We start from the raw sequence: 24,845 nt of genomic DNA on the forward strand, positions 1-24,845 counted from the left end.
GAGGGGTCTCCGTGAGAACGGGGGGGGGGGCAAGTCTGAGGGGAGTTGGGAAAAATGAGGGAAAAAAGGGAAAAAAATTAAAAATCGGGGGCAAAAGGGGAGAAATGGGGCGCAGTGAGGGAAATTTGGGGTAACTGAGAGGGAAAATGGGAGGAGAACAGAGAGAATGGGAAATAATGGAAATTGGGGAAAAATGGGAGAATGGGGGGGGTATGAAAAACGCCAATCACGTGCCTTTTTAAATTTTAAAAGTTTAATAATAATAAAATGGTTATAGAAATAGTAACACAATTAGAGTAATAAAGTTTAGAATTAGAATTAGAACAGAGAGAATGGGAAATAATGGAAATTGGGGAAAAATGGGAGAATGGGGAGGTATGAAAAACGCCAATCACGTGCCTTTTTAAATTTTAAAAGTTTAATAATAATAAAATGGTTATAGAAATAGTAACACAATTAGAGTAATAAAGTTTAGAATTAGGGCAACTACAAGACAATAAAAAGCAAAGAATTATGGATGTCCGGATGATCAAAGTCACGAAAAGCACACCATGTGAACAAAGGAATTACCCTTAAACTAATACACTTGTTGTATATTCATATATCTTTCATGGTTATGCATACATTCTATTTAAAACAAGAAACTTGGAGAAGGGAGCAAATGGGATAGAATGGGGGATTTGGGAATAATAGGAAAAATTGGGAGAAATGGGCGAAAAACCGGATAAAATGTGGGAAACTTTGGATAATGGGGTAAAACAGGGGGAAACATGATAATGGGGTAAAATGGGGAATTTTGAGGAAATTAGGGACAATGGGAGGAAACCAGTGGTCTCACCCTCATTATTTATTCAAAACTTATTAAAGATTAATTAATTGTTTATTAGCGATTCATCAGCTCCAGTTTTATTTTGGGGAGGGGCTTGGCATCAGCGCCGCCTTGAGATACCAAAGCAAAGCCTTCGTGGGGTCGGGGGGCACGCAGGGGTTTGGGGAGGGGTCTTTGGGACCCCCCCTCATTTTTGGGGGGCTTTTAAGGCTTCTCCAGGAGCCCGTCGGCAGGGGGGGTACCCACGTCCTGGTAGGTGGGCTGAACCCCCCGGGAAATGTCCTCGTACATGGAGCACTCATCCAGGTTCAGCCCCTGGGGAGGGAAATTGGGGTCAGGGGTTTGGTTTGGGGTGAAGGACCCCCCCCAAACACACCCCAGACCCTTTTTTGGGGGGTTCAGGGTGTCACTGCCCACCCCCCCAGGTCACCTCATAAAGGTTTTCCTCCTCCAGGGAGATTTTCTTGGGCTGGAGGAGCCGCTCATTGGCCCAGCGCTTCTGGGAGGGGGAAAAAAGGGGTACAGGGGGGTTTGAGGGGGGGATTTGGGGGAAAAAATGGGGATTTGGGGTGATGGGGGCAAAAAAAGGGGTACAGGGGGTTTGAGGGGGGATTTGGGGGAAAAAGGGGTACAGAGGGGTTTGAGGGGGGGATTTGGGGTGATGGGGGCAAAAAAGGGGTACAGGGGGGATTGGGGAGGAATTGAATGGGAAACTGGGGGTCTTAGGGGGGGAATTAAGGGTGGCAGGGGGTATTTAGGGGCATCTGGAAGGGGATTTTGGGGAACCAGGAGGAATTGGGGTTGTCAGGACTGAAACATCAGGGACAGCAGGATCGGGACCAGGGATACCAGGACTGGGATTGGGGACACCAGGGCCGGGATTGGGGACACCAGAACCCCGAATTAGGGGCGGGGGTCCCCCCGGAGCCCCCTCCTCACCCTGAAGAGCAGCAGCAGCCCCGGCCCCGCAGCACACAGCAGCAGCAGCACTCCCTGCGCCGTCATGATCCTGTTCTTGGTGGCGTCTGCCAGGTCCAGGAACGGCACGGGCACGGGCTCTGCCGGAGCAGCCCGGCTCAGCCGCCCCGAAAACCTCCCCAAAACCCCCTCCGGGAGACCCCGCCCCAAAATCCCCAAGGGACCTCCGCCCCAAAACCCACCCCAAAATCCCCAGGGACCTCCGCCCCAAAACCCACCCCAAAATCCCCAGGGACCTCCGCCCCAAAACCTCCCCAAAATCCCCCCAAAATCCCCAGGAACTCTCGCCCCAAGAGCCCCCCGGGAGACCCCCACCCCAAACCCCCCCGGGAGCCCCCCACTCACCGAGGACCCTGACGAAGGTGCCGCAGGACTGCGCGGATGCATTCCTGAAGCTCACCCGGCAGAAGTAGAGCCCGCTGTGGTTGTGCTCCAGGTGCGCGAAGCTCAGCCTGGAGACCCCCGAGTCCCCCTGGCCCACCCAGCGCTCCCCGCCCTGGGCCGGCAGCTCCTGGGGCCAGGGGCACCCAAAGGTGCGGCCGCCGGGACACACCTGCAGCCAGGTGACGCGGGCGTCCGGCGGCTCGAAGCGGCACTCCAGGCTCAGGGACTCCCCGAGCTCGGCGGTCACGGAGGTGGGCACGGGCTGGACGTGGACCCCTCCCCCGGAGCCGCAGGAGAAGCCCCCGGGCCGGGTGGGCACCGTCAGCGCGGGGGTCTCCGGGAGTGAGGTGGGAGAGGCGAGGAAGGAGAGGTTGTGGCACTTGGAACCTGGGGGGACAAATTGGGGGGGTCACGGAGGGGCGCTGACCCCGTTTTGGGGGATCCCTGCACCCCCCCGTGGGTGGGGGTCTCCGGGCGTGGGGTGGGAGAGGCGAGGAAGGAGAGGTTGTGGCACTTGGAACCTGGGGGGACAAATTGGTGGGGGGGGTCGCTGAGGGGCGCTGACCCCGTTTGGGGAGGTCAGTGTGGACCCCCGTGGGTGGGGGTCTCCGGGCGTGGGGCGGGAGAAGCGGGGAAGGAGCTGTTGTGGCACTTGGAACCTGGGGGGGACAAATGGGGGATCACGGAGGGGCGCTGACCCCGTTTTGGGGGATCCCTGCACCCCCCGTGGGTGGGGGTCTTACACGGGGACCCTGCAGGTGGCACCGGGGGGAACCCCAGCCCTGCTGCCCCCCAATTCCTGCTCTGCCCCCCCAGTTCCAGCTCTTCCCCCCCAATTTCAGCTCTGTCCTCTCAATTTCATCTCTGTCCTCTCAATTTCAGCTCTGCCCCCCCAGTTCCAGCTCTGCCCCCCCAATTTCAGCTCTGTCCTCTCAATTTCAGCTCTGCCCCCCCAGTTCCAGCTCTGCCCCCCCAAATTTCAGTTCTGCCCCCCCAAATTTCAGTTCTGCCCCCCCAGTTTCAGCCCTGGCTGGGGACGGAAGCTGGGGGGGGGGTCCCAGGGGTGACACCAGCCCAGGTGGCTGGGGGGAAGCACCCGGAGGTTGTTTTTGGTTTTGGGGTCCCCCTGAGACCCCCTAAGGGGTTCAGGAGGGACCCATGGCCGTGGGTAACAGGGGACCCGCCCTTAAGGGGGGTGGGCACAGGTGGGACCCCCCAAAATCCCCAGACCCAAACCCTGAGACCCCGGAAGTCCTGAAACACCCCAAAAACCAGAGATGAGATCCTCAAGACCCCCAAGACCCCGGAAATGAGACCCTGGAACTCCTGAAACCCCCAGACCCAAACCCTGGGACCCCCAAGAGCCTCAGCCCCAAACCCCGACACCCCAGAACCCCTCAAACCCCCCCCCAGATCCAAACTCAAACCCCGAGATCCCCGAAGCCCCCAGCCCCCCCATCCCCCCCAGCGATACCTGGGAGGAGGAGGAGGAGGCTGAGGGTGAGGAGGGGGCTCGGGACCCCCCGTTTTGGGGGAGCCCCCCGGATTTGGGGAGCAGCCGCCATCAGCTGCGTGCGCCCAGGCCCGGCAGGAGATTCGCCCCAGTGCCCCGGGGGGAGGGAAGTGGGGGCGGCCCGCCCCAAAGTCCCCAGGGACCCCCGCCCCAAAATCCCCCTCCAAAATCCCCAGGGAACCCGCCCCAAAATCCCCAGGGACCCCCGCCCCAAAATCCCCCGGGACCCCAGAGGAGGGGACGGGGTGCGCGGGGGGCTTGGGGAATGGAGGATCTCGTGTTGGGCTCTCGGGATTTGGGTCTGGGGGCTCAGGAGTCCAGGGGTCTCAGCACCGGGATGTCACAGTCCGGCTCTGGGGGGTCTCAGGGGTGCCAAGATTTGGGTCAGGGGGCTCAGAGGATCCCCGAGTCACGGGCGTTCCTGGCACTGGAGTGGGGGTCTCGTTGGGGTGGCTCTGTGGGTCACACCCCGCGAGGGTTCCGTGGGTCCCACCCCATGGGGTTCTGTGGGTCCCACCCGTGGGTCCCACCCCATGGGGTTCCACCCGTGGGGGTTCCGTGGGTCCCACCCCATGGGTCCCACCCCATGGGGTTCTGTGGGTCCCATCCCGTGGGTCCCACACCCCGGGGGGGATCCGTGGGTCCCACCCGTGGGTCCCACGCCACTTCCTGCAGGAAGCTCCTGCGACGCCCGGGAACGCCTTTTTCCTACCCAAAAATACCCGAACCCCCCCAAAAAACACACGAAACCACCCCAAACCCCCGACCCCGCCCCGGGAACGCCTTTTTCCGCCCCAAAAACACCCAAACCCCCCCAAAATCACCCGAATCCACCCCAAACCCTGAGCCCGCCCCGGGAACGCCTTTTTCCGCCCCAAAAACACCCAAACCCCCCCAAAATCACCCGAATCCACCCCAAACCCTGAGCCCGCCCCGGGAACGCCTTTTTCCGCCCCAAAAACACCCAAACCCCCCCAAAATCACCCGAATCCACCCCAAACCCTGAGCCCGCCCCGGGAACGCCTTTTTCCGCCCCCAAAACACCCAAACCCCCCCCAAAATCACCCGAGAACGCCTCTTTCCGGCCAGACCCGCCCCAAAAATACCCGAAACTAACCCAAATCCCCGGGAACGCCCTTTTCCGCCCCAAACCCACCCGAATCCACCCCAAAATCGCCGGCCCCGCCCCCCCCGGTCCCCCCCCCCCATTTCCTGGACCGTTTCTCCGGCGCGGAAACAGGTACGGGGGGGGGGGGGGTGGGCGGGGGTCTCCTGGGCCCTCCCCGACCCCCCCCAAACGCCCCCCAAGTTCCCCTTCGCCCCCCGGGGTCGCCCCCCGGGTTCCCACGCGTGTCCCCCACCCCAAATGGGGTTTTTTGGGGGGGTCCGCCCTGGTGCCCCCCCGCCTCGAACGGCACCGGAGCCGCTCGGGGCGCGGCGCCGCCCCCTCCCCACCCGTGACCCCTCCCCAAAGCAGAGGGGGGTGCGGAGAAACCCCCCCCGACCCCTGGGACCCCCCCCAAAATCTGAGACCACCTCCCCAAACTCGTGACAGGACGAACCCCCCCCGCGAGCACGATGGACCCCGAGGAGGGATTTAATGGGGTGAGCGGTGCCCCCCACCCTGGGGGTCCGGAGACCCCCCCCCGAAATCCCGCGGGCGAGGGGGGTCCCGGGGGGCGCAGGGCCTCGCGGACCCCCGGTTCTGGGGGGCTCAGGGGTCTTGGAGAGCCCTGGGGGCCGAGATCGCGGGGGTCTGGGGGGTACTGGGGGTCTCGGGGGGGGATCTCGGTGTGTGGGGGTCTTGGAATGGAGGGGGGGTCTCAGGGGTCTGGGGGTGCTGGAGGTTTGGAGGGGCCTGGGGTTCTCGGCGGTCTGGGGGTTTCTGGCGTCCTGGAGTCTCAATCTGGGGGTCTCGGGGGTCTGGAGGGGTCTCAGTCTGGGGGTCTCGGGGGTCTGGAGGGGTCCTGGGTGTCGGGGGGGTCTCAGTCTGGGGGTCTCGGGGGTCTGGGGGGGTCCTGGGTGTCGGGGGGGTCTCAGTCTGGGGCTCTGGGGGGTCCTGGGTGTTGGGGGGTCTCAGTCTGGGGGTCTCGGGGGTCTGGGGGTCCTGGGTATCGGGGGGGGTCTCAGTCTGGGGCTCTGGGGGGTCCTGGGTGTCGGGGGGGTCTCAGTCTGGGGCTCTGGGGGGGTCCTGGGTGTCGGGGGGGTCTCAGTCTGGGGGTCTCGGGGGTCTGGGGGGGGTCCTGGGTGTCGGGGGGGTCTCAGTCTGGGGCTCTGGGGGGTCCTGGGTGTTGGGGGGTCTCAGTCTGGGGGTCTCGGGGGTTTGTGGCATCCTGGACTCTTAGTCTGGGGGTCTGGGGGCTCCTGGGTATCGGGGGCTCTCAGTATGGGAGGAGGGTCTCAGGGGTCTTGGGGTGCCTGGGGGGGTCCTGGGGGTGTCCGGGCAGTCTGGGGGACCCCCGAGCCCCCCAACCCCCGCTGCCCCCCAGCCCCTCCCCGGCCCCCCGGCCGCCGCCATCATCGGCGCCGAGGACGAGGACTTCGAGAACGACATCGAGCCCGTGAGTTTTGGGGAGGGGTCCCGGGTGGGGGGATCCCCTCGGCCGCGCCCCCCTCCCCAAATCCCAAACCTGACCCCGCGCCCCCCGCCCAGACCCCCGAGGAGCAGAGCAGCCACTTCCAGAGCCTGGAGGAGCTGCGGCAGCACCCGCTGGCCCTCGCGGCCTTCCTGCAGCATGTCGTGCTCCAGTTCGACTCCTGCCCCGTGGTGAGATGGGGAGGGGGCTTCGAGACCCCCACCCCAAAATTTTGGGGGGCAAAATTTCCCCCGGGGGGGGCAGTGGAGGGTGGGGGGCTGCGGCCTCGGAGTAACTTCGTGTCTCTGTTCCCCCCTCCCTGCCGGCAGGGGCTGGAGCTGAGGTAAAACAGGGGAGGGGGAAGTTTGGGGGTGTAATTTGGGGAGGGGGCTTGGGGGGTTTATTTTGGGGGGGGGTCAGCCCGTTTGCCCACCCCCCACCCCAGCTCTGCTACCTGCACGTGGACATGATGAAGAGGATGAACCCCAAGGAGGGCAGGAAGCAATTCCTGGAGTTCTGTCACTTGTTCCTGGACAAGACAGGGGTGAGACCCCTCCCCAGAATGCACCCCGGACCCCCTCCCCACCCCAGGAGTGATCCCCAAAATCCTGACACCCCCCCCCCCCCATCACTGACAGCTCCTGCGGGTGCCCGTCCCACACCACGTCCAGTTTGAGCTGGGTGAGTGAGACCCCCGACCCCCTCCTCATTTTCAGAGACCCCCAAACCCCCTCCTGCAAACTTCCAGAAACTCCCCGAGCTTGGGTGGGGGGCTTCGAGGGCACCCCAATTACCCCCCTGTGGGACCCCCACCCCACTTATCCCCCCCATGGGACCCAAAGCCCCTTGCTCAAAGCGGGGAGGGGTCTCTCCCCTGCTGCCTCCCCCCAAAACCCCCCTGTAAAAGTGGGGAGGGGTCTCTCCCCCGCTGCCTCCCCCCAAAACCCCCCTGCTCAAATCGGGGAGGGGTCTCTGCCCCCTGGGACCCCACTGCTCAAACTGGGGAGGGGTCTCTGCCCCCCTGGGACCCCCGCAGTGAATTTGGGGAGGGGTCTCTGTCCCCATGGGACCCCCCCACTCAAAATGGGGAGGGTTTCTCCGTTGCTGCCTATCCGTGCTCAAATCGGGGAGGGGTCTCTGCCCCCTGGGATCCCTTTACTCAAATTGGGGAGGGGTCTCTGCCCCCCCGGGACCCCCGCAGTGAATTTGGGGAGGGGTCTGCAGAGCGGACGCGGCCGGAGCTGCTGCCCGAGGAGGCGCAGCGCCGCTTCCTGCAGGACATCCAGAGCTTCCAGGAGCCGGAGATCGCGCGGCAGCTGGAGGACTTCAGGTGCCCGATTTGGGTGGGTGGGCTCGGGCCGGGGTCGGGGCGGTGGGCGGGGGTCTTAGGACGCCCCCTCCCCAGGTCCAAGCGGCTGATGAGGGTCTCGGGGTGGTTGGGGGGCTCGGGGGTCTCAGGACGCCCCCTCCCCAGGTCGAAGCTGCTCATGGAGGGGTTGGGTGGGCGGGGGTCTCAGGACGCCCCCTCCCCAGGTCCAAGCAGCTGATGGGGGTCTCGGGGGTGGGCGGGGGTCTCAGGACGCCCCCTCCCCAGGTCCAAGCAGCTGATGAGGGTCTCGGGGTGGTTGGGGGTCTCGGGGGGTCTCGGGTGTCTCAGGACACCCCCTCCCCAGGTCCAAGCAGCTGATGAGGGTCTCGGGGGGTCTCGGGGGTCTCAGGACGCCCCCTCCCCAGGTCCAAGCGCCTGATGGGGGGTGTGGGTGGGGGTCTCAGGGGGTGGGGGTCTCGGGGGTCTCAGGACGCCCCCTCCCCTGGTCCAAGCGGCTGATGGGGGGGGGTGGGGGGTAGGCGGGGGTCTCGGGGGGTCTCAGGAGTCTCAGGACGCCCCCTCCCCAGGTTCAAGCACCTGATGGGGGTCTCGGGGGTGGTTGGGGGTCTCGGGGGCGGGTGAGGGTGGGCGGGGGTCTCAGGACGCCCCCTCCCCAGGTCGAAGCGGCTGATGGGGATGACGCCGGGCGAGCCGGAGCTGGCGGAGCTGGAGCGGAGCCGGGCCCGGGACCCCGCGGGGGGCGAGGCCCGGGAGCGGCAGCTGGCCCAGAGCCTGCTGGCACGGCTGGAGGAGAGGCTGTGCGTGGGGAGGGGGCTGCGGGGCGTGGGGAGGGGGCTGGAGGAGAGGCTGTGCGTGGGGAGGGGGCTGCGGGGCGTGGGGAGGGGGCTGGAGGAGAGGCTGTGCGTGGGGAGGGGCTGCGGGGCGTGGGGAGGGGGCTGCGGGGTGTGGGGAGGGGGCTGGAGGAGAGGCTGTGCGTGGGGAGGGGGCTGCGGGGCGTGGGGAGGGGGCTGCGGGGTGTGGGGAGGGGGCTGGAGGAGGGGCTGTGCGTGGGGAGGGGGCTGCGGGGCGTGGGGAGGGGGCTGCGGGGCGTGGGGAGGGGGCTGCGGGGCGTGGGGAGGGGGCTGGAGGAGAGGCTGTGCGTGGGGAGGGGGCTGCGGGGCGTGGGGAGGGGGCTGGAGGAGAGGCTGTGCGTGGGGAGGGGGCTGCGGGGCGTGGGGAGGGGGCTGCGGGGTGTGGGGAGGGGGCTGGAGGAGGGGCTGTGCGTGGGGAGGGGGCTGGAGGAGGGGCTGTGCGTGGGGAGGGGGCTGCAGGGCGTGGGGAGGGGTTGGAGGAGAGGCTGTGCGTGGGGAGGGGGCTGCAGGGGATGCAGTGAGTGGGGAGGGGGCTGGTGGAGAAGCTGTGAGTGGGGAGGGGGCTGCGGGGTGGGGAGGGGACTGGAGGAGAGGCTGTGCGTGGGGAGGGGGCTGCAGGGTGTGGGGAGGGGGCTGCAGGGCGTGGGGAGGGGGCTGCGGGGCGTGGGGAGGGGGCTGGTGGAGGGGCTGTGCGTGGGGAGGGGGCTGCAGGGGAGGCTGTGAGTGGGGAGGGGGCTGCAGGGGAGGCTGTGAGTGGGGAGGGGGCTGGTGGAGAAGCTGTGCGTGGGGAGGGGGCTGCGGCCGCGGGAGAGACCCCTCCCCAAATTCACTTCTGGGGTGACCCCGCTCTCCCCCCCCAGCCCGACCATCTCGTCTGATGAGGAGAAAAGGTGAGGGGGGGGCTTGGGGGGGGGCTGGGGACCCCCGGGGGGCTCCGAGCGGGTCTGGGGGTTCCGGCATGACCCCCAAATCCCCCTGGGACCCCCAAATCCCCCCAAATCCCCCCAAAGCCCCCGATCCCCCCTGACCCCCCGCCCCCAGCTCTCTGATTTTCGGCGCCATCGTCTCCTACATGAAATCCCTGGGGGTCCGAGCCAAGGGCGGCGAGGCCAAAAAACCCAAATCCAACTTCTTCCGCAAGAAGGTGAGACCCCCCCCAAATCCCCGGGACCCCCGCCCAAATCCCCAGAGACACCCACCCAAATCCCTGGGACCCCCACCCAAATCCCACCGAGAACCCCCCCCCCAAATCCCCCGGGACCCCCACCCAAATTCCCAGAGACCCCCACCCAAATCCCACAGAGAACCCCCCCCCCCCAAATCCCCTGGGACCCCCGCCCCAAATTCCCCGAGACCCCCACCCAAATCCCACTGAGAAACCCCCCCAAATCCCCCGGGACCCCCACCCAAATTCCCCGGGACCCCCACCCAAATCCCACCGAGAACCCCCCCCCCCAAATTCCCCGGGACCCCCACCCCAAATCCCCTGGGACCCCCGCCCAAATTCCCCGAGACCCCCACCCAAATCCCCGGGACCCCCGCCCAAATTCCCAGAGACCCCCACCCCAAATCCCACAGAGAACCCCCCCCACCAAATTCCCCGGGACCCCCACCCCAAATCCCCTGGGACCCCCCCAAATTCCCCGAGACCACCACCCAAATCCCCAGAGACCCCCGCCCAAATCCCACCGAGAACCCCCCCCAAATCCCCCGGGACCCCCGCCCAAATTCCCCGGGACCCCCACCCAAATCCCCCGGGACCCCCGCCCCAAATTCCCCGAGACCCCCACCCAAATCCCACCGAGAACCCCCCCCAAATCCCCCGGGACCCCCGCCCCAAATTCCCCGAGACCCCCACCCAAATCCCACCGAGAACCCCCCCCACCAAATCCCCCGGGACCCCCACCCCAAATCCCCTGGGACCCCCCCAAATTCCCCGAGACCACCACCCAAATCCCACCGAGAACCGCCCCCAAATCCCCCAGGACCCCTGCCCCAAATTCCCCGAGACCCCCCCCCAAATCCCCGGGACCCCCACCCAAATCCCCAGAGACCCCCACCCAAATCCCCAGAGACCCCCGCTCCAAATTCCCCGGGACCCCACCCCAAATCCCCGGGAGCCCCGCCCCAAATTCTCCAAGACCCCCACCCAAATCCCACCGAGAACCCCCCCCCAAATTCCCCAGGAGCCCCGCCCCAAATTCCCCGGGACCCCCACCCAAATTCCCCGAGACCCCCACCCAAATCCCCCTGGACCCCCACCCAAATTCCCCGAGACCCCCACCCAAATCCCACCGAGAACCCCCCCAAATTCCCCGAGACCCCACCCCAAATTCCCCGAGACCCCCGCCCCAAATTCCCTGAGACCCCCACCCAAATCCCACCGAGAACCCTGCCCCCCAAATTCCCCGGGACCCCCACCCCAAATTCCCCGAGACCCCCACCCAAATCCCACAGAGGACCCCCCCCCCCAAATTCCCCAGGAGCCCCGCCCCAAATTCCCCGAGACCCCCACCCAAATCCCACCGAGAACCCCCCCCAAATTCCCCGGGACCCCCACCCAAATCCCACCGAGAATCCCCCCCCCAAATTCCCCGGGACCCCCCCCAAATCCCCCGGGACCCCCGCCCCAAATCCCCTGGGACCCCCCCAAATTCCCTGAGACCCCCACCCAAATCCCACTGAGAACCCCCCCCAAATTCCCCGAGACCCCCGCCCCAAATTCCCCGAGACCCCCGCCCCAAATTCCCCGAGACCCCCACCCAAATCCCACCGAGAACCCCCCCCAAATTCCCCGAGACCCCCGCCCCAAATCCCCCAGGACCCCCGCCCCAAATTCCCCGAGACCCCCACCCAAATCCCCAGAGACTCCCACCCAAATCCCCAGAGACCCCCACCCAAATCCCCTGGGACCCCCCCAAATCCCCCGAGACCCCCCCAAATTCCCTGAGACCCCCCCCAAATTTCCCGAGACCCCCACCCATATTCCCAGAGACCCCCGCCCCAAGTCCCCCAGGACCCCCTCCAAATCCCACCAAGACCTCCCCCCAAAATTCCCCAGGACCCCCACCCAAATCCCCAGAGACCCCCACCCAAAATCCCCCCGAGATGCCCTCCAAATCCCCCCAAGACCCCTGCCCTAAAACCCGCCCCAAAATCCTCCCCAGGACCCCCGCCCCAAAACCACCCCCCCCCGGGACCCCCGCCCCAAAATCCCCCGAGACCCCCCCCAAAAACCCCCCAAGACCCCTCCTCACCTCCCCCTCCCCGCAGATCTCCGGCAGGGACCCCCCGGGAAAGGCCCGGAGGGGTTTCAGCCTCCCCGGGGCCGCGCTGTGGGGCCGGGACCCCCACGGTGAGTGGAGACCCCTCCCCAAATTCTGGGGGGTGGGCTACAGGGGCTGGGAGACCCCTCTCCAAATTCTGGGGTGGGCTACGGGGGGTGGGAGACCCCTCCCCAAATTCTGCAGGGGGCTACGGGGGTGGGAGACCCCTCTCCAAATTCTGCAGGGGGCTACGGGGGGTGGGAGACCCCTCTCCAAATTCTGGGGTGGGCTACGGGGGTGGGAGACCCCTCGCCAAATTCTGCAGGGGGCTACGGGGGTGGGAGACCCCTCCCCAAATTCTGCAGGGCCCCACCGCGGTGGGAGACCCCTCCCCAAATTTTGTTCTGTAGGTGCTGAGATCAGGCAGAGCAAAGGCCCTGAGGGTGAAGGTACCCCCGGACCCCCTCCCCAAATATCCCCCCATGGGACCCCCCACCCCAAATATCCCCCTGGGACCCCCACCCCATTAATCCCCCGTGGGACCCCCACCCCATTTATCCCCCTGAGACCCCCACCCCCCTTTATCCCCCCTGTGGGACCCCCACCCCATTTATTCCCCTGGGACCCCACCCCATTAATCCCCCGTGGGACCCCCACCCCATTTATCCCCCTGAGACCCTCACCCCCTTTATACCCCCTGTGGGACCCCCACCCCATTTATCCCCCTGAGACCCCCACCCCCTTTATACCCCCTGTGGGACCCCCCACCCCATTTATCCCCCATGGGACCCCACCCCATTTATCCCCCTGGGACCCCCACCCCCTTTATCCCCCCTGTGGGACCCCCACCCCATTTATCCCCCATGGGACCCCCACCACATTTCTGAGTCCCCCCACCCCATTTATCCCCTGTGGGACCCCCACCCCATTTATCCCCCTGAGACCCCCACCCCATTTATCCCCCTGAGACCCCCACCCCATTTCTGAGTCCCCCACCCCATTTATCCCCCTGAGACCCCACCCCCATTTCTGAGTCCCCCACCCCATTTATCCCCCTGAGACCCCCACCCCATTTATCCCCCCTGGGACCCCCACCCCATTTACCCCGCCCCAACCCTCCCAATTGGGGGTCCCCAATTTTCTGGGTGGGGGGGGGTTCCCTCACCCCTCCCCCCAATTTTGGGTCTGGGGTCTCTCCCCCTGACTCCCCCCTTTCTCCCCCCCCAAAGCCGAGAAGCCCCCCCACCCCGAGCGGAGGGGCCCGAGGGGGAGTGAGGTGGGGTCCTCCCGCCCCCCCCGCGGGGGGGGGTCCCGGCTGGGACCCCCGACCCCCCCCGGGACCCCCCCCCACCGCCGCCCCCCCCCCGGGCGGGGACAGCGCCGAGGCCGACCCAGGTGAGGGGGGGAGGGGGGATTTTTGGGGCGGGGGTCTCACTCCTGCAGCCCCCCACCCTAAATCCACCCCCCCACAGGAACTGACCCCCCTGGACCCCCGGAATTGGGGGAGCCCCTCCCGGAGCCCCCCCCCGGGCGAGCAGCCCCCGGCAGAGGAGGGGGGGCCTGAGAGCAGCGACAGGTGGGTGAGACCCCTCCCCAAATTTCATGTGCGACCTCCCCCAATTTAGATTGAGACCCCCCCAATTTAGGGTGAGACCCCCCCAAATTTAATGTGAGACCCCCCTCCAAATTTTAGATTGAGACCTCCCCAATATCAGGGTGAGACCCTTCCCCAAATTTCATGTGAGACCTCCCCCAATTTAGATTGAGACCCCCCCAATTTAGGGTGAGACCACCCCCAAATTTAGGGTGAGACCCCCCCAAATTTAGATTGAGACCCCCCCAAATTTAGGGTGTGACCCCCCAACCCAAAATGTGCCCCCCCCCACCACCCCATGGTGACCCCAGACCCCAAATTACCCACCCAAATTAACCCCCCTAATTAACCACCCCCAATCACCCCTCCCTGATTGCTTTTGGGAGCCGGAAGCCCCCCCCCAAAATTAACCCCCCCTCCCCTAATTAACCCCCCCCCAATTAACCCTGAATGCCTTTGGGGGCTGGGACCCCTCCCCAAATTCGCTTCTCTCCCCAGACGCCGCCTCAGGTTGGTGCCCCCCCCCCTTGCATGACCCCTGGGGGGGGTCTCAGCGTCGCCCCCCCCCAAATTAACGAGCTAAGTACCCCCCTCCCCTCCCCCACCCCGCACGGGCGAGACCCCTCCCCAAAAATCGCTCACGGCTTTTCTCCCGCACGCCCCCTCCCCAAATTTCTGTCTCTGTCCTTGTGCCCCCCACCTTTTTATTTTTGGCTTTTTTGGGAGCCCCCCCCTCAATTTCCATCTCCGTCCTCGTCCCGTCCGTGCCCCCCCCATTTTTTGGGACCCCCTCCCCAATTTTGTCTCCGTCCTCGTCCCGTCCGTGCCCCCCCCCCATTTTTTGGGACCCCCTCCCCAATTTTGTCTCCGTCCTTGTCCCGTCCATGCCCCCCCCATTTTTTGGGACCCCCTCCCCAATTTTGTCTCCGTCCTCGTCCCGTCCATGCCCCCCCCATTTTTTGGGACCCCCTCCCCAATTTTGTCTCCGTCCTCGTCCCGTCCGTGCCCCCCCCCCGTATTTCGGCTTTTTTGGGGCCCCCCAGGATCCCCCCCCGGCTGGGGCGCTCCGAGAGCCTCCGGGCCCCCCCCGAGCGGCGCCGCTCCCAAAAATCGGGTGGGGGTCGCCAGCCCCTCCCCCCCCGCTCCCGCAGCAACGCCGACCTGCAGGGACCCCCCCCCACGTAGGTTGTGGGGGTTTGGGGTAAAAACAACAGGATTGGGGTGGGAAAACAGGATTGGGGTGGAAAAACAGGATTTGGGGTAAAAACAACAGGATTGGGGTGGGAAAACAGGATTGGGGCGGAAAAACAGGATTTGGGGTAAAAACAACAGGATTGGGGTGGGAAAACAGGATTGGGGTGTAAAAACAGGATTTGGGGTAAAAACAACAGGATTGGGGTGGGAAAACAGGATTGGGGCGGGAAAACAGGATTTGGGGTAAAAACAACAGGATTGGGGCGGGAAAACAGGATTTGGGGTAAAAACAACAGGATTGGGGTGGGGAAAACAGGATTGGGGCGGAAAAACAGGATTTGGGGTAAAAACAACAGGATTGGGGTGGGAAAACAGGATTGGGGTGGAAAAATGGGATTTGGGGTAAAAACAACAGGATTGGGGTGGGAAAACAGGATTGGGGTGAAAAAACAGGATTTGGGGTAAAAACAACAGGATTGGGGTGGAAAAACAGGATTTGGGTAAAACAACAGGATTGGGGTGGGAAAACAGGATTGGGGTGGAAAAACAGGATTTGGGGTAAAAACAACAGGATTGGGGTGGGAAAACAGGATTTGGGGTAAAAACAACAGGATTGGGGCGGGAAAACAGGATTTGGGGTAAAAACAACAGGATTGGGGTGGGAAAACAGGATTGGGGCAGAAAAACAGGATTTGGGGTAAAAAACAACAGGATTGGGGTGGGAAAACAGGATTTGGGGCGAAAAAACAGAATTTGGTGGGGTAAAACCAACAGTATTGGGGTAAAAAAAACTGGATTTGGGGTATAAAAACAGGATTGGGGTCAAAGCAACCCAGAATTGGGGTGAAAAAAACAGGATTTGGGGTATAAAAAACAGGATTGGGGTGAAAAAACAGGATTTGGGGTAAAAACAACAGGATTGGGGTGGGAAAACAGGATTGGGGTCAAAACAACCCAGAATTGGGGTGAAAAAACAGGATTTGGGGTATAAAAACAGGATTGGGGTGAAAAAACAGGATTTGGGGTAAAAACAACAGGATTGGGGTTAAAACTCCAAGATTTGTGGTGAAACCCCCCAGGATTTGGGTTAAACGCCAGGATTTGGGGTTACACCCCCAGAACCAGTGTTAAACCCCCCAGTTTGGGATTTGGGCCAGGATCAATGTGAGACCCCCCCCCAAATTGGGATTTTGGGATGTGGGGGGGTCCCTCCCCCAATTTGGAATTTTGGGATTTGAGGGGGGTCTCCTCCCCCAATTTGGAATTTAGGGGGGGGTCCCAACCCCAATTTGTAATTTTGGGATGTGGGGGGAGGTTCCCCTCTCCCATTTTGTAATTTTGGGATGTGGGGGGAGTCCCTCCCCCAATTTGTAATTCTGGGGGGGGTCCCCTCTCCCAATTTGTAATTTTGGGATTTGAGGGGGTCCCTCCCCCAATTTGTAATTCTGAGGGGGGTCCCTCCCCCAATTTGTAATTTTGGGATGTGGGGGGGGTCCCCTCCCCCAATTTGGAATTCTGGGATGTGGGGGGGTCCCCTCTCCCAATTTGGAATTTTGGGGGGGGTCCCCTCCCCCAGTTTGGAATTTAGGGGGGGGTCCCTACCCCAATTTGTAATTTTGGGATGTGGGGGGGGGGTCCCTCTCCCAATTTGGAATTTTGGGATGTGGGGGGGGTCTCCTCCCCAATTTGGAATTTTGGGATGTGGGGGGGTCCCTCCCCCAATTTGTAATTTTGGGAGGATTTGAGGGGGGTCCCTCCCCCAATTTGGAATTTTGGGATGTGGGGGGGGTCCCTCCCCCAAATTTGGGATTTTGGGATGTGAGGGGGGGGGGGGGTCTCCTCCCCCAGTTTGTAATTTTGGGATTTGAGGGGGGGTCCCTCTCCCAGTTTGGAATTTTGTGATGTGGGGGGGGTCCCTCTCCCAATTTGTAATTCTGGGGGAGGTCCCTCCCCCAATTTGTAATTCTGGGGGGGTCCCTCCCCCAATTTGTAATTTTGGGATGTGGGGGGGTCCCTCCCCTTAGATTCCCATGTCGGGGGCTCCCTCCAGCAGCACCCGCGGGATCTGGGGGTCCCCCACCCCAACCCCTGCCCTGCCCCCCTCACCCTTTCCCCCTCCCCCGTTTCGGGCAGCCCGGAGCCGGGGGGGCCCGGCGGGGGCGACCCCCCCCCCGGCGGGGGTGCGGAGGGGGCCGCGGGGCAGCCGGAGCCGCCGGAGCAGGAGCCGCCGGCCTGGCGCGAGCGCGCGGCGCCCGAGGCGCTGCTGGGGCTGCCGCAGCGCGAGGTGCGGCGCCAGGAGGTGCTCAACGGTGAGAGCGCCCCAAAACACCCCAAAACACCCCAAAAAACCCCCAAAACACCCCAAAACCCCCCAAAACACCCCAAAAACCCCCAAAACACCCCAAAAACCCCAAAACAACCCCCAAAACACCCCAAAAACCCCCCAAAACCCCCCAAAAACCCCCAAAACACCCCAAAACCCCCCAAAACACCCCAAAAACCCCCCAAAACACCCCAAAACCCCAAAACAACCCCCAAACACCCCAAAAACCCCCCAAAACCCCCCAAAAAACCCCCAAAACACCCCAAAACCCCCCAAAACACCCCAAAAACCCCCCAAAACACCCCAAAAACCCCAAAACAACCCCCAAAACACCCCAAAAACCCCCCAAAACCCCCAAAAACCCCCAAAACACCCCAAAACCCCCCAAAACACCCCAAAAACCCCCAAAACACCCCAAAAACCCCCCAAAACCCCCAAAAACCCCCAAAACACCCCAAAAACCCCCCAAAACCCCCAATCCCCTTCCCCGCGGCACCAGGAGGTGCTCAATGGTGAGAGCACCCCAAAACACCCCAAAACACCCCAAAACACCCCAAAACACCCCAAAACACCCCAAAACCCCCCAAAACCCCCAAATCCCCTTCCCCGCGGCGCCAGGAGGTGCTCAGCGGTGAGAGCGCCCCAAAACCCCCAAAACACCCCAAAAACCCCCCAAAACACCCCAAAAACCCCCACAAAAACACCCCAAAAACCCCCCAAAAACCCCCCAAAAACCCCCCAAAAACCCCCAAAACACCCCAAAAACCCCCAAAACACCCCAAAACACCCCCAAAACCCCCCAAAAACCCCCAAAACACCCCAAAAACCCCCCAAAACACCCCCAAAACCCCCCAAAACCCCCAAATCGCCTTCCCCGCGGCGCCAGGAGGTGCTTAACGGTGAGAGCGCCCCAAAACCCCCCAAAACACCCCAAAAACCCCACAAAACACCCCAAAAACCCCCACAAAACACCCCCAAAGCCCCCAAAACACCCAAATCCCCTTCCCCGCGGCGCCAGGAGATCCTCAACAGTGAGAGCACCCCCAAATCGGGCTGGAACACCCCCAAAAACGCGGCTGGAATCACCCAAACCCGCCCCAAAACCTGCCCCAAAATCTGGCTGAAATACCGCAAAACCTGCCCTGAAACCCAGCCCAAAATCCCCCCCAATCCCCCCAATCCCCCCAAACCCCCCCAAATCCCCCCCAAATCCCCCCGAAATCTCCCCAAATCCCCTCAAATCCCCTCAAATCCCCCCAAATCCCCCCAAATTCCCCCAAATTCCCCCAAACCCCCCCCAAATCCCCTCAAACCCCCCCAAATCCCCTCAAATCCCCCCTAATCCCCCCAAATCCCCCTAAACCACCCCAAATGTCCCCAAATCTCCCCAAAGTCCCCCAAATCCCCCCAAACCCCTCCCAAATCCCCTGAAACCCCCCCTAATCCCCCCAAATCCCCCCTAAAATCCCCCCTAAACCCCCCTAAATCTCCCCCAAATGTCCCCAAATCCCCTCAAATTCCCCCTAATCCCCCCAAATCCCCCCTAAACCCCCCCAAATCCCTCAAAATCCCCCCTAATCCCCCCAAATTCCCCCCAAATCCCCCCAAATCTCCCCCAAATCCCCCCAAACCCCCCAAACCCCCCAGAGCTGTTCCTGACGGAGCACGCCCACGTCCGCATGCTGCGCGTGCTGCTGGAGCTCTTCTACCAGCCCATGCTCCGCGAGGGCTTCTTCGACGAGCAGGAGCTCTCCACCATCTTCCCCAGCCTGGAGGACCTGGTGGAGGTGCACAGTGAGTCCCTGGCGGGGGTTTTGGGGGTTTTTTGGGTTTTTTGGGGGGTCTTGGTGATTTTTTGGGGGTTTTTTTGGGTTTTTTGGGGGGTTCTGATGATTTTCTTGGGTCCCCAGCTGCGTTCCTGGACAGCCTCAAGAAGCTGCGGGAGGAGAGCGGCTTCATCATCGCCGAGATCGGGGACGTGCTGCTGGCCAGGGTGGGCTTCTGGGGGGTCCTGGGCTTCTTTTGGGGGTCCTGGGCAAGTGGGGGAGTCCAGGGGGTCACGGGGAGAAAAGTTGGGGGGGGTCTTGCGTCTGTGGTCGCCAAGATCAGGAGTGGGTTGCTGGGGGAGATTGGGGGGTCCCCGAGGGGGTCTGGGGTCCTTTTTAGGGGTCTGGGGTCCCTTTTTGGGGGGCTGGAGGCTTTTTGGAGGGGCTGGGATCCCTTTTTGGGGTCTGGGGTCCTTTTCGGTGGGCTGACGGCCTTCCAAGGAGTCTGGGCTCCTTTTTGGGGAGCTTGGAGGAGGCTCCGGGAGGATTTGGGGGTCCCAAGGTCTCGGGGTGGAATTGGGGGGCTCGGGGGGTCTCTGTGGGTCCGAGGGAGCGCAGGGGGGGGTCCTGTGTTTTGAGTCTGGGGTCCCTCACCTTCTGGGGGTTCCCCGTTTTTCTGTGGGGGTCTCAGTGGCAGTTTTGGGGTTCCCCGGTTGTCTGAGGGGTCTGAGCATTGGTTTTGGGGTTCCCCGGTTTTCTGTGGGGTCTCAATGTTGGTTTTGGGGTCCCCCGGTGTTCTGAGCGTTGTTTTTGGGGTCCCCCTGTTTTCTGAGTGTTGTTTTTGGGGTTCCCCTGTTTTCTGAACGTTGGTTTTGGGGTTCCCTGCCGGGGAGGGGTCTCAGTGTTGGTTTTGGGGTTCCCCGGTGTTCTGAGCGTTGTTTTTGGCATCCCCCTGTTTTCTGAGTGTTGTTTTTGGGGTTCCCCTGTTTTCTGAACGTTGGTTTTGGGGTTCCCCGCCGGGGAGGGGTCTCAGTGTTGGTTTTGGGGTTCCCCTGTCTTCTGAGCGTCGATTTTGGGGTCCCGCTGCCCCCCCAGTTCGAGGGCACGGAGGGCAGCTGGTTCCAGAAGATCTCGGCGCGGTTCTGCAGCCGCCAGAGCTTCGCCCTGGAGCAGCTCAAGGCCAAGCAGAGGAAGGACACGAGGTTCAGCCAGTTCATCCAGGTACCCGAAACACCCAAAACCAGCCCAAAACCAGAGAAAAACACGCTGAAACACCCCAAAAACATCCTGAAATACCCCAAAACACCCGAAATACCCTAAAACACCCCAAAACCATCCTGAAACACCCCAAAACATCCTGAAACACCCCAAAACACCCCGAAATACCCCAAAACACCCCAAAAACCATCCTGAAACACCCCGAAACACTCAAAAACATCCTGAAACACCCCGAAACCACCTTGAAATACCCCCAAACACTCCAAAACCATCCTGAAACATCCCAAAACACCTAAAAACATCCTGAAACCACCCCAAAACAGCCCAAAACACCCCGAAAATATCATGAAACACCCAAGACACCCTGAAAACATCCTGAAACACCCCAAAACATCCTGAAACACCCCAAAACACCCCGAAATACCCCAAAACACCCCAAAACCATCCTGAAACACCCCAAAACACTCAAAAACATCCTGTAATATCCCAAAACCACCTTGAAATACCCCAAAACCATCCTGAAACACCCCAAAACACCTAAAAACATCCTGAAACCACCCCGAAACACCCCAAAACAGCCCAAAAACACCCTGAAAATATCATGAAACACCCGAGACACCCCGAAAACATCCTGAAACACCCCAAAACCATCCTGAAATACCCCAAAACATCCTGAAACACCCCTGAAACACCCAAAAACAGCCTGAAACAGCTGAAAACATCCTGAAACCACCCTGAAACACCCCAAAACCACCCTGAAACGCCCAAAACCACCCAAAAAACACCCTGAAAACACACCGAAGCACCCCAAAACACCTCCCAGGTACCCCAAACCCCCGGGACCCCCCAAAATCCCCCCGGGACCCCCCAAAATCCCCGTCCCCGCAGGAGGCGGAGAGCCGGCCGCGCTGCCGGCGGCTGCAGCTCAAGGACATCATCCCCACCGAGATGCAGCGGCTGACCAAGTACCCGCTGCTGCTGCTCAGCATCACCAAGTGCACGGGTAGGGCTCCCCGAAACCCCCCCGACCCCCAAAAACCCACCCGGCACCCCCAAAAACCCCCCGACCCCAAAAACCCACCCGGCACCCCCAAAAACCCCCTGACCCCAAAGAGGAACACAAAAACCCGCTCGGAACCACCAAAAATCAGCCCTGAACCCCAAAAATCAACCCAGAACCCCGCTTGGAATGCCCAAAAAACCCCCCGACCCCAAAAACCCACCGGGCACCCCCAAAAACCCCCCGACCCCAAAAACCCACCCGGCACCCCCAAAAACCCCCTGACCCCAAAGAGGAACACAAAAACCCGCTCGGAACCACCAAAAATCAGCCCTGAACCCCAAAAATCAACCCAGAACCCCGCTTGGAATGCCCAAAAACCCCCCGACCCCAAAAATCCACCTGGCACCCCCAAAAAACCCCTGACCCCAAAAATCCACCTGGCACCCCCAAAAAACCCCTGACCCCAAAGAGGAACACAAAAACCAGCTCGGAACCACCAAAATCAGCCCTGAACCCCAAAAATCAACCCAGAACACCGCTTGGAATGCCCAAAAACCCCCCCCGACCCCAAAAATCCACCTGGCACCCCCAAAAAACCCCTGACCCCAAAGATCAACACAAAAACCCGCTCGGAACCACCAAAAATCAACCCCGAACCCACCTGAACCCTAAAATTCCCCAAATCCCGCAGAGGAGGCGGGCGAGTGCGCCAAGGTGCCCCAAAACCACCCAAAAATCCCCAAAATTCCCCCAAAATCCCCCAAATCCCGCAGAGGAGGCGGGCGAGCGCGCCAAGGTGCCCCAAAACCACCCAAAAATCCCCAAATCCCCCCCAAAATCCCCCAAATCCCGCAGAGGAGGCGGGCGAGCGCGCCAAGGTGCCCCAAAACCACCCAAAAATCCCAAAATCCCCCCAAAATCCCCCAAATCCCGCAGAGGAGGCGGGCGAGCGCGCCAAGGTGCCCCAAAACCACCCAAAAATCCCCAAAATCCCCCAAATCCCGCAGAGGAGGCGGGCGAGCGCGCCAAGGTGCAGCGCGCGGCCGAGTGCTGCCGGCAGATCCTGAACCGCGTCAACCGCGAGGTGCGCGACATGGAGAACCTCATGGTACGGCCGGAATTCCAACGGGACCCCGAAATTCCAACTGGAACCCCGAAATTCCCAATGAGAACCCCAAAATTCCCAATGCGAACCCCCTGGGACCTCAAAATTCCAATGGGAGCCCCGAAATTCCAAAGGGGAACTCCAAAATTCCAAGGAAACCCCGAAATCCCAACGGGGACCCCGAAATTCCAATGGGAACCCCAAAAACCAGCGGAGACCTCAAAATTCCAATGGGAGCCCCGAAATTCCAAAGGGGAACCCCAAAATTCCCAATGGGAACCCCCTGGGACCCAGAAATTCCAATGGGAACCCCGAAATTCCAATGGAAGCCCAAATTCCCAATGGGAACCCCAAAAACCAGCGGGGACCCCAAAATTCCCAATGGGAACCCCGAAATTCCCAATGGGAGCCCCGAAATTCCAATGGGAACCCAAAATTCCAAGGAAACCCCGAAATCCCAACGGGGACCCCAAAATTCCAATGGGAATCCCAAAAACCAGCGGAGACCTCAAAATTCCAATGGGAACCCCAAATTCCCAATGGGAACCCAAAAACCAGCGGGGACCCCAAAATTCCCAATGGGAACCCCGAAATTCCCAATGGGAACCCCAGAATTCCAAAGGGGACCCCAAAATCCCAATGGGGACCCCGAAATTCCCAGAGGGGACCCCGGAATTCCAACGGGAACCCCAAAATTCCAAGGGAAACCACCTGGGAACCCCGAAATACACGGGGACCCCAAGATTCCCAATAGGAACTCCAAAATTCCAGTGGGAACCCCAAAATTCCCAACAGGAATCCCTCGGGAACCCCAATATCCAACAGAAACCTCCCAGGACCCCAAAATTCCACTGGGAACCCCAAATTCCCGATGCGAACCCCAAATTCCAGCCGGGACCCCCCCCAGAATCCCACCGGGAACCCAGAATTCCCATCGGGAACCCCAAAATCCAAATGGGACCCCAAAATCCAAATGGGACCCCAAAATCCCCCGGGTTACTCCCAAAATTCTCACCGGGACTCCCCAAATTCCATCCAGGACCCCCCTGGATTCCCCAAATTCCCACTTGGGCCCCCCAGGGCACCCCAAAATCCCCCTGGAACCCCCAAAATGCCCCAAAATCGCCCCAATCCCCCCGAAATTCCCCGCAGAAGCTGAAGGATTACCAGCGGCGCCTGGACCTGTCCGGGGTGAAGCAGAGCTCCGACCCCCTCCTCAACGAGTTCAAGGTCGGGGGGCCCGGGACCCCCAAATCCACCCCCAAATCCTGCCCAGCTTCACCCCAAAAACCTCCCGAGGCCTGGGGGGTCCAGCGCCCCCGATCCCGGCTCTGACAGCACCAAAACCCCCCAAATTCCTCCCAAATCTTCTCAAATTTCCCCCAAAAACTCCCCCCGGATCCCCAAAAATCCTGTCCCAAATTCTCCCCAAATTCCCCCCCAAACTCCCCCCGGATCCCCAAAAATCCTCCCAAATTCCCCTCAAAACCCCCCAAATCCCCAAAAATCCTGTCCCAAATTTCCCCAAATCCTGCCCCAAACCCCCCACAACCCGCCACATCCCCTCCAAACCCCCCGAAATCCTCCCTAATTCCCCCGAAATCCCCCCAAATTCCCCAAATCCCCCCAAATTCCCCAAATCCCCCCAAAACAGAACACGGACATCACCAAGCGCACGCTGGGGCACGAGGGCCGCGCTCAGGGAGAGGGCCCGAGCAGGGGGGTGTTTGCAAAAATTTAACACTGAACAAATAAAATCTATACCGAAAATTTGAAAATTGCCAAAAAACCTCCCAATCCCCCAAATCCCCATACCTCCCCCAAACCCCCCCAAACAAACAAATCCAACCCCCCAAATCCCCCAAACTCCAAATCCCCCCAAACCCCCCCAAATCCCCCCAAACCTCCCCCAACTCCCCAATTCCCCCCAAATCCCCCCAAACCTCCCCAAACCCCCCCAAATCCCCCCCAAACCTCCCCAAAACCCCCCCAAAGTCCCCCCAAACCTCCCCCAAAACTCCCCCAAACCCCCCCAAACCCCCCCAAATCCCCCCAAACCTCCCCCAAACCCCCCCAAACCCCCCCAAACCCCCCAAACCTCCCCAAACCCCCCAAACCCCCCAAACCTCCCCAAATCCCCCCAAATTCCCCCAAACCTCCCCGAAACCCCCCCAAATCCCCCCAAACCCCCCAAACCTCCCCCAAACCTCCCCCAAACCCCCCAAACCTCCCCCAAACCCCCCCAAACCCCCCTAATCCCCCCAAACCCCCCCAAACCCCCCCAAACCTCCCCCAAATCCCCCCAAACCCCCCAAACCCCCCAAATACCCCCAAATCCCCCCAAACCTCCCCCAAACTCCCCCAAACCTCCCCCAAACCCCCCCAAACCCCCCCCAACCCCCCCAAACCTCCCCCAAACCCCCCCAAAACCCCCAAACCTCCCCCAAACCCCCCCAAAACCTGCAAACCTCCCCCAAACCCCCCCAAACCCCCCCAAACCCCCCCAAATACCCCAAACCCCCCCAAACCCCCCCAAACCTCCCCAAACCTCCCCCAAACCTCCCCCAAACCCCCCCAAAACCCCCAAACCCCCCCCAAACCCCCCCAAATCCCCCCAAACCCCCCCAAACCCCCCCAAATCCCCCCAAACCCCCCCAAACCCCCCCAAACCCCCCCAAACCTCCCCCAAACCCCCCCAAACCCCCAAACCTCCCCCAAACCTCCCCCAAACCCCCCCAAACCCCCCCAAACCCCCCCAAACCCCCCAAACCTCCCCCAAATCCCCCCAAATCCCCCCAAACCCCCCCAGATCCCCCCAAACCCCCCCAAACCCCCCCAAACCTCCCCCAAACCCCCCCCAAACCCCCCCAAACCTCCCCCAAACCCCCCCAAACCCCCCAAACCTCCCCCAAACC

At 61.9% G+C, this 24,845-nt stretch overlaps 2 protein-coding genes and 2 long non-coding RNA genes across 4 annotated transcripts; 3 read left to right on the forward strand and 1 right to left on the reverse strand.

Moving 5' to 3' along the window:
- Positions 1-977: 977 nt before the first annotated feature.
- LOC110476314 (B-cell antigen receptor complex-associated protein alpha chain) lies at positions 978-4,278 on the reverse strand. The gene is made up of 7 exons (XM_077789773.1): positions 4,274-4,278; positions 3,666-3,865; positions 2,788-2,850; positions 2,153-2,518; positions 1,769-1,887; positions 1,260-1,328; positions 978-1,144 (listed from the first exon to the last, which is right to left on the reverse strand). Exons 1-7 carry the CDS (start codon positions 4,276-4,278, stop codon positions 1,034-1,036), a joined length of 933 nt encoding a protein of 310 aa, XP_077645899.1. The 3' UTR covers positions 978-1,033.
- Positions 4,279-4,901: 623 nt separating this feature from the next.
- On the forward strand, positions 4,902-6,423 carry LOC144247996 (uncharacterized). Its single transcript, XR_013341408.1, has 4 exons — positions 4,902-4,944; positions 5,260-5,309; positions 6,194-6,265; positions 6,358-6,423. It is a non-coding gene; the product is annotated as an uncharacterized LOC144247996 (long non-coding RNA).
- A 310-nt stretch (positions 6,424-6,733) lies between these two features.
- Positions 6,734-23,671, forward strand: LOC144247972 (rho guanine nucleotide exchange factor 1-like). Its single transcript, XM_077789774.1, has 14 exons — positions 6,734-6,824; positions 6,919-6,961; positions 7,505-7,610; positions 8,267-8,432; positions 13,200-13,303; positions 14,365-14,502; positions 16,649-16,824; positions 18,486-18,632; positions 18,749-18,831; positions 19,700-19,825; positions 20,711-20,825; positions 21,833-21,933; positions 23,083-23,160; positions 23,585-23,671. Exons 1-14 carry the CDS (start codon positions 6,747-6,749, stop codon positions 23,669-23,671), a joined length of 1,548 nt encoding a protein of 515 aa, XP_077645900.1. The 5' UTR covers positions 6,734-6,746.
- LOC144247995 (uncharacterized) lies at positions 8,760-12,169 on the forward strand. Its single transcript, XR_013341407.1, has 5 exons — positions 8,760-8,796; positions 9,322-9,351; positions 9,503-9,605; positions 11,735-11,816; positions 12,138-12,169. It is a non-coding gene; the product is annotated as an uncharacterized LOC144247995 (long non-coding RNA).
- Positions 23,672-24,845: the final 1,174 nt, after the last annotated feature.

Source organism: Lonchura striata, chromosome 37, assembly GCF_046129695.1.
Source record: "Lonchura striata isolate bLonStr1 chromosome 37, bLonStr1.mat, whole genome shotgun sequence".
NCBI classification, from domain to species: domain Eukaryota; kingdom Metazoa; phylum Chordata; class Aves; order Passeriformes; family Estrildidae; genus Lonchura; species Lonchura striata.

What these genes read in the sequence shown, in the direction of transcription:
- LOC110476314 (XM_077789773.1), bottom strand. An exon ending in GGCTGCTGCTGCTCTTCAGG is followed by an intron (nt 1,329 to 1,768) that starts GTGAGGAGGGGG and finishes TCCCCCTCCCAG; the next exon opens with AAGCGCTGGGCCAATGAGCG. An exon ending in AGGAGGAAAACCTTTATGAG is followed by an intron (nt 1,145 to 1,259) that starts GTGACCTGGGGG and finishes TTCCCTCCCCAG; the next exon opens with GGGCTGAACCTGGATGAGTG.
- LOC144247972 (XM_077789774.1), top strand. Translation starts at nt 6,747, where the DNA reads ATGATGAAGAGGATGAACCCCAAGGAGGGCAGGAAGCAATTCCTGGAG. An exon ending in GGTTCAGCCAGTTCATCCAG is followed by an intron (nt 19,826 to 20,710) that starts GTACCCGAAACA and finishes CCGTCCCCGCAG; the next exon opens with GAGGCGGAGAGCCGGCCGCG. An exon ending in GCGACATGGAGAACCTCATG is followed by an intron (nt 21,934 to 23,082) that starts GTACGGCCGGAA and finishes AATTCCCCGCAG; the next exon opens with AAGCTGAAGGATTACCAGCG.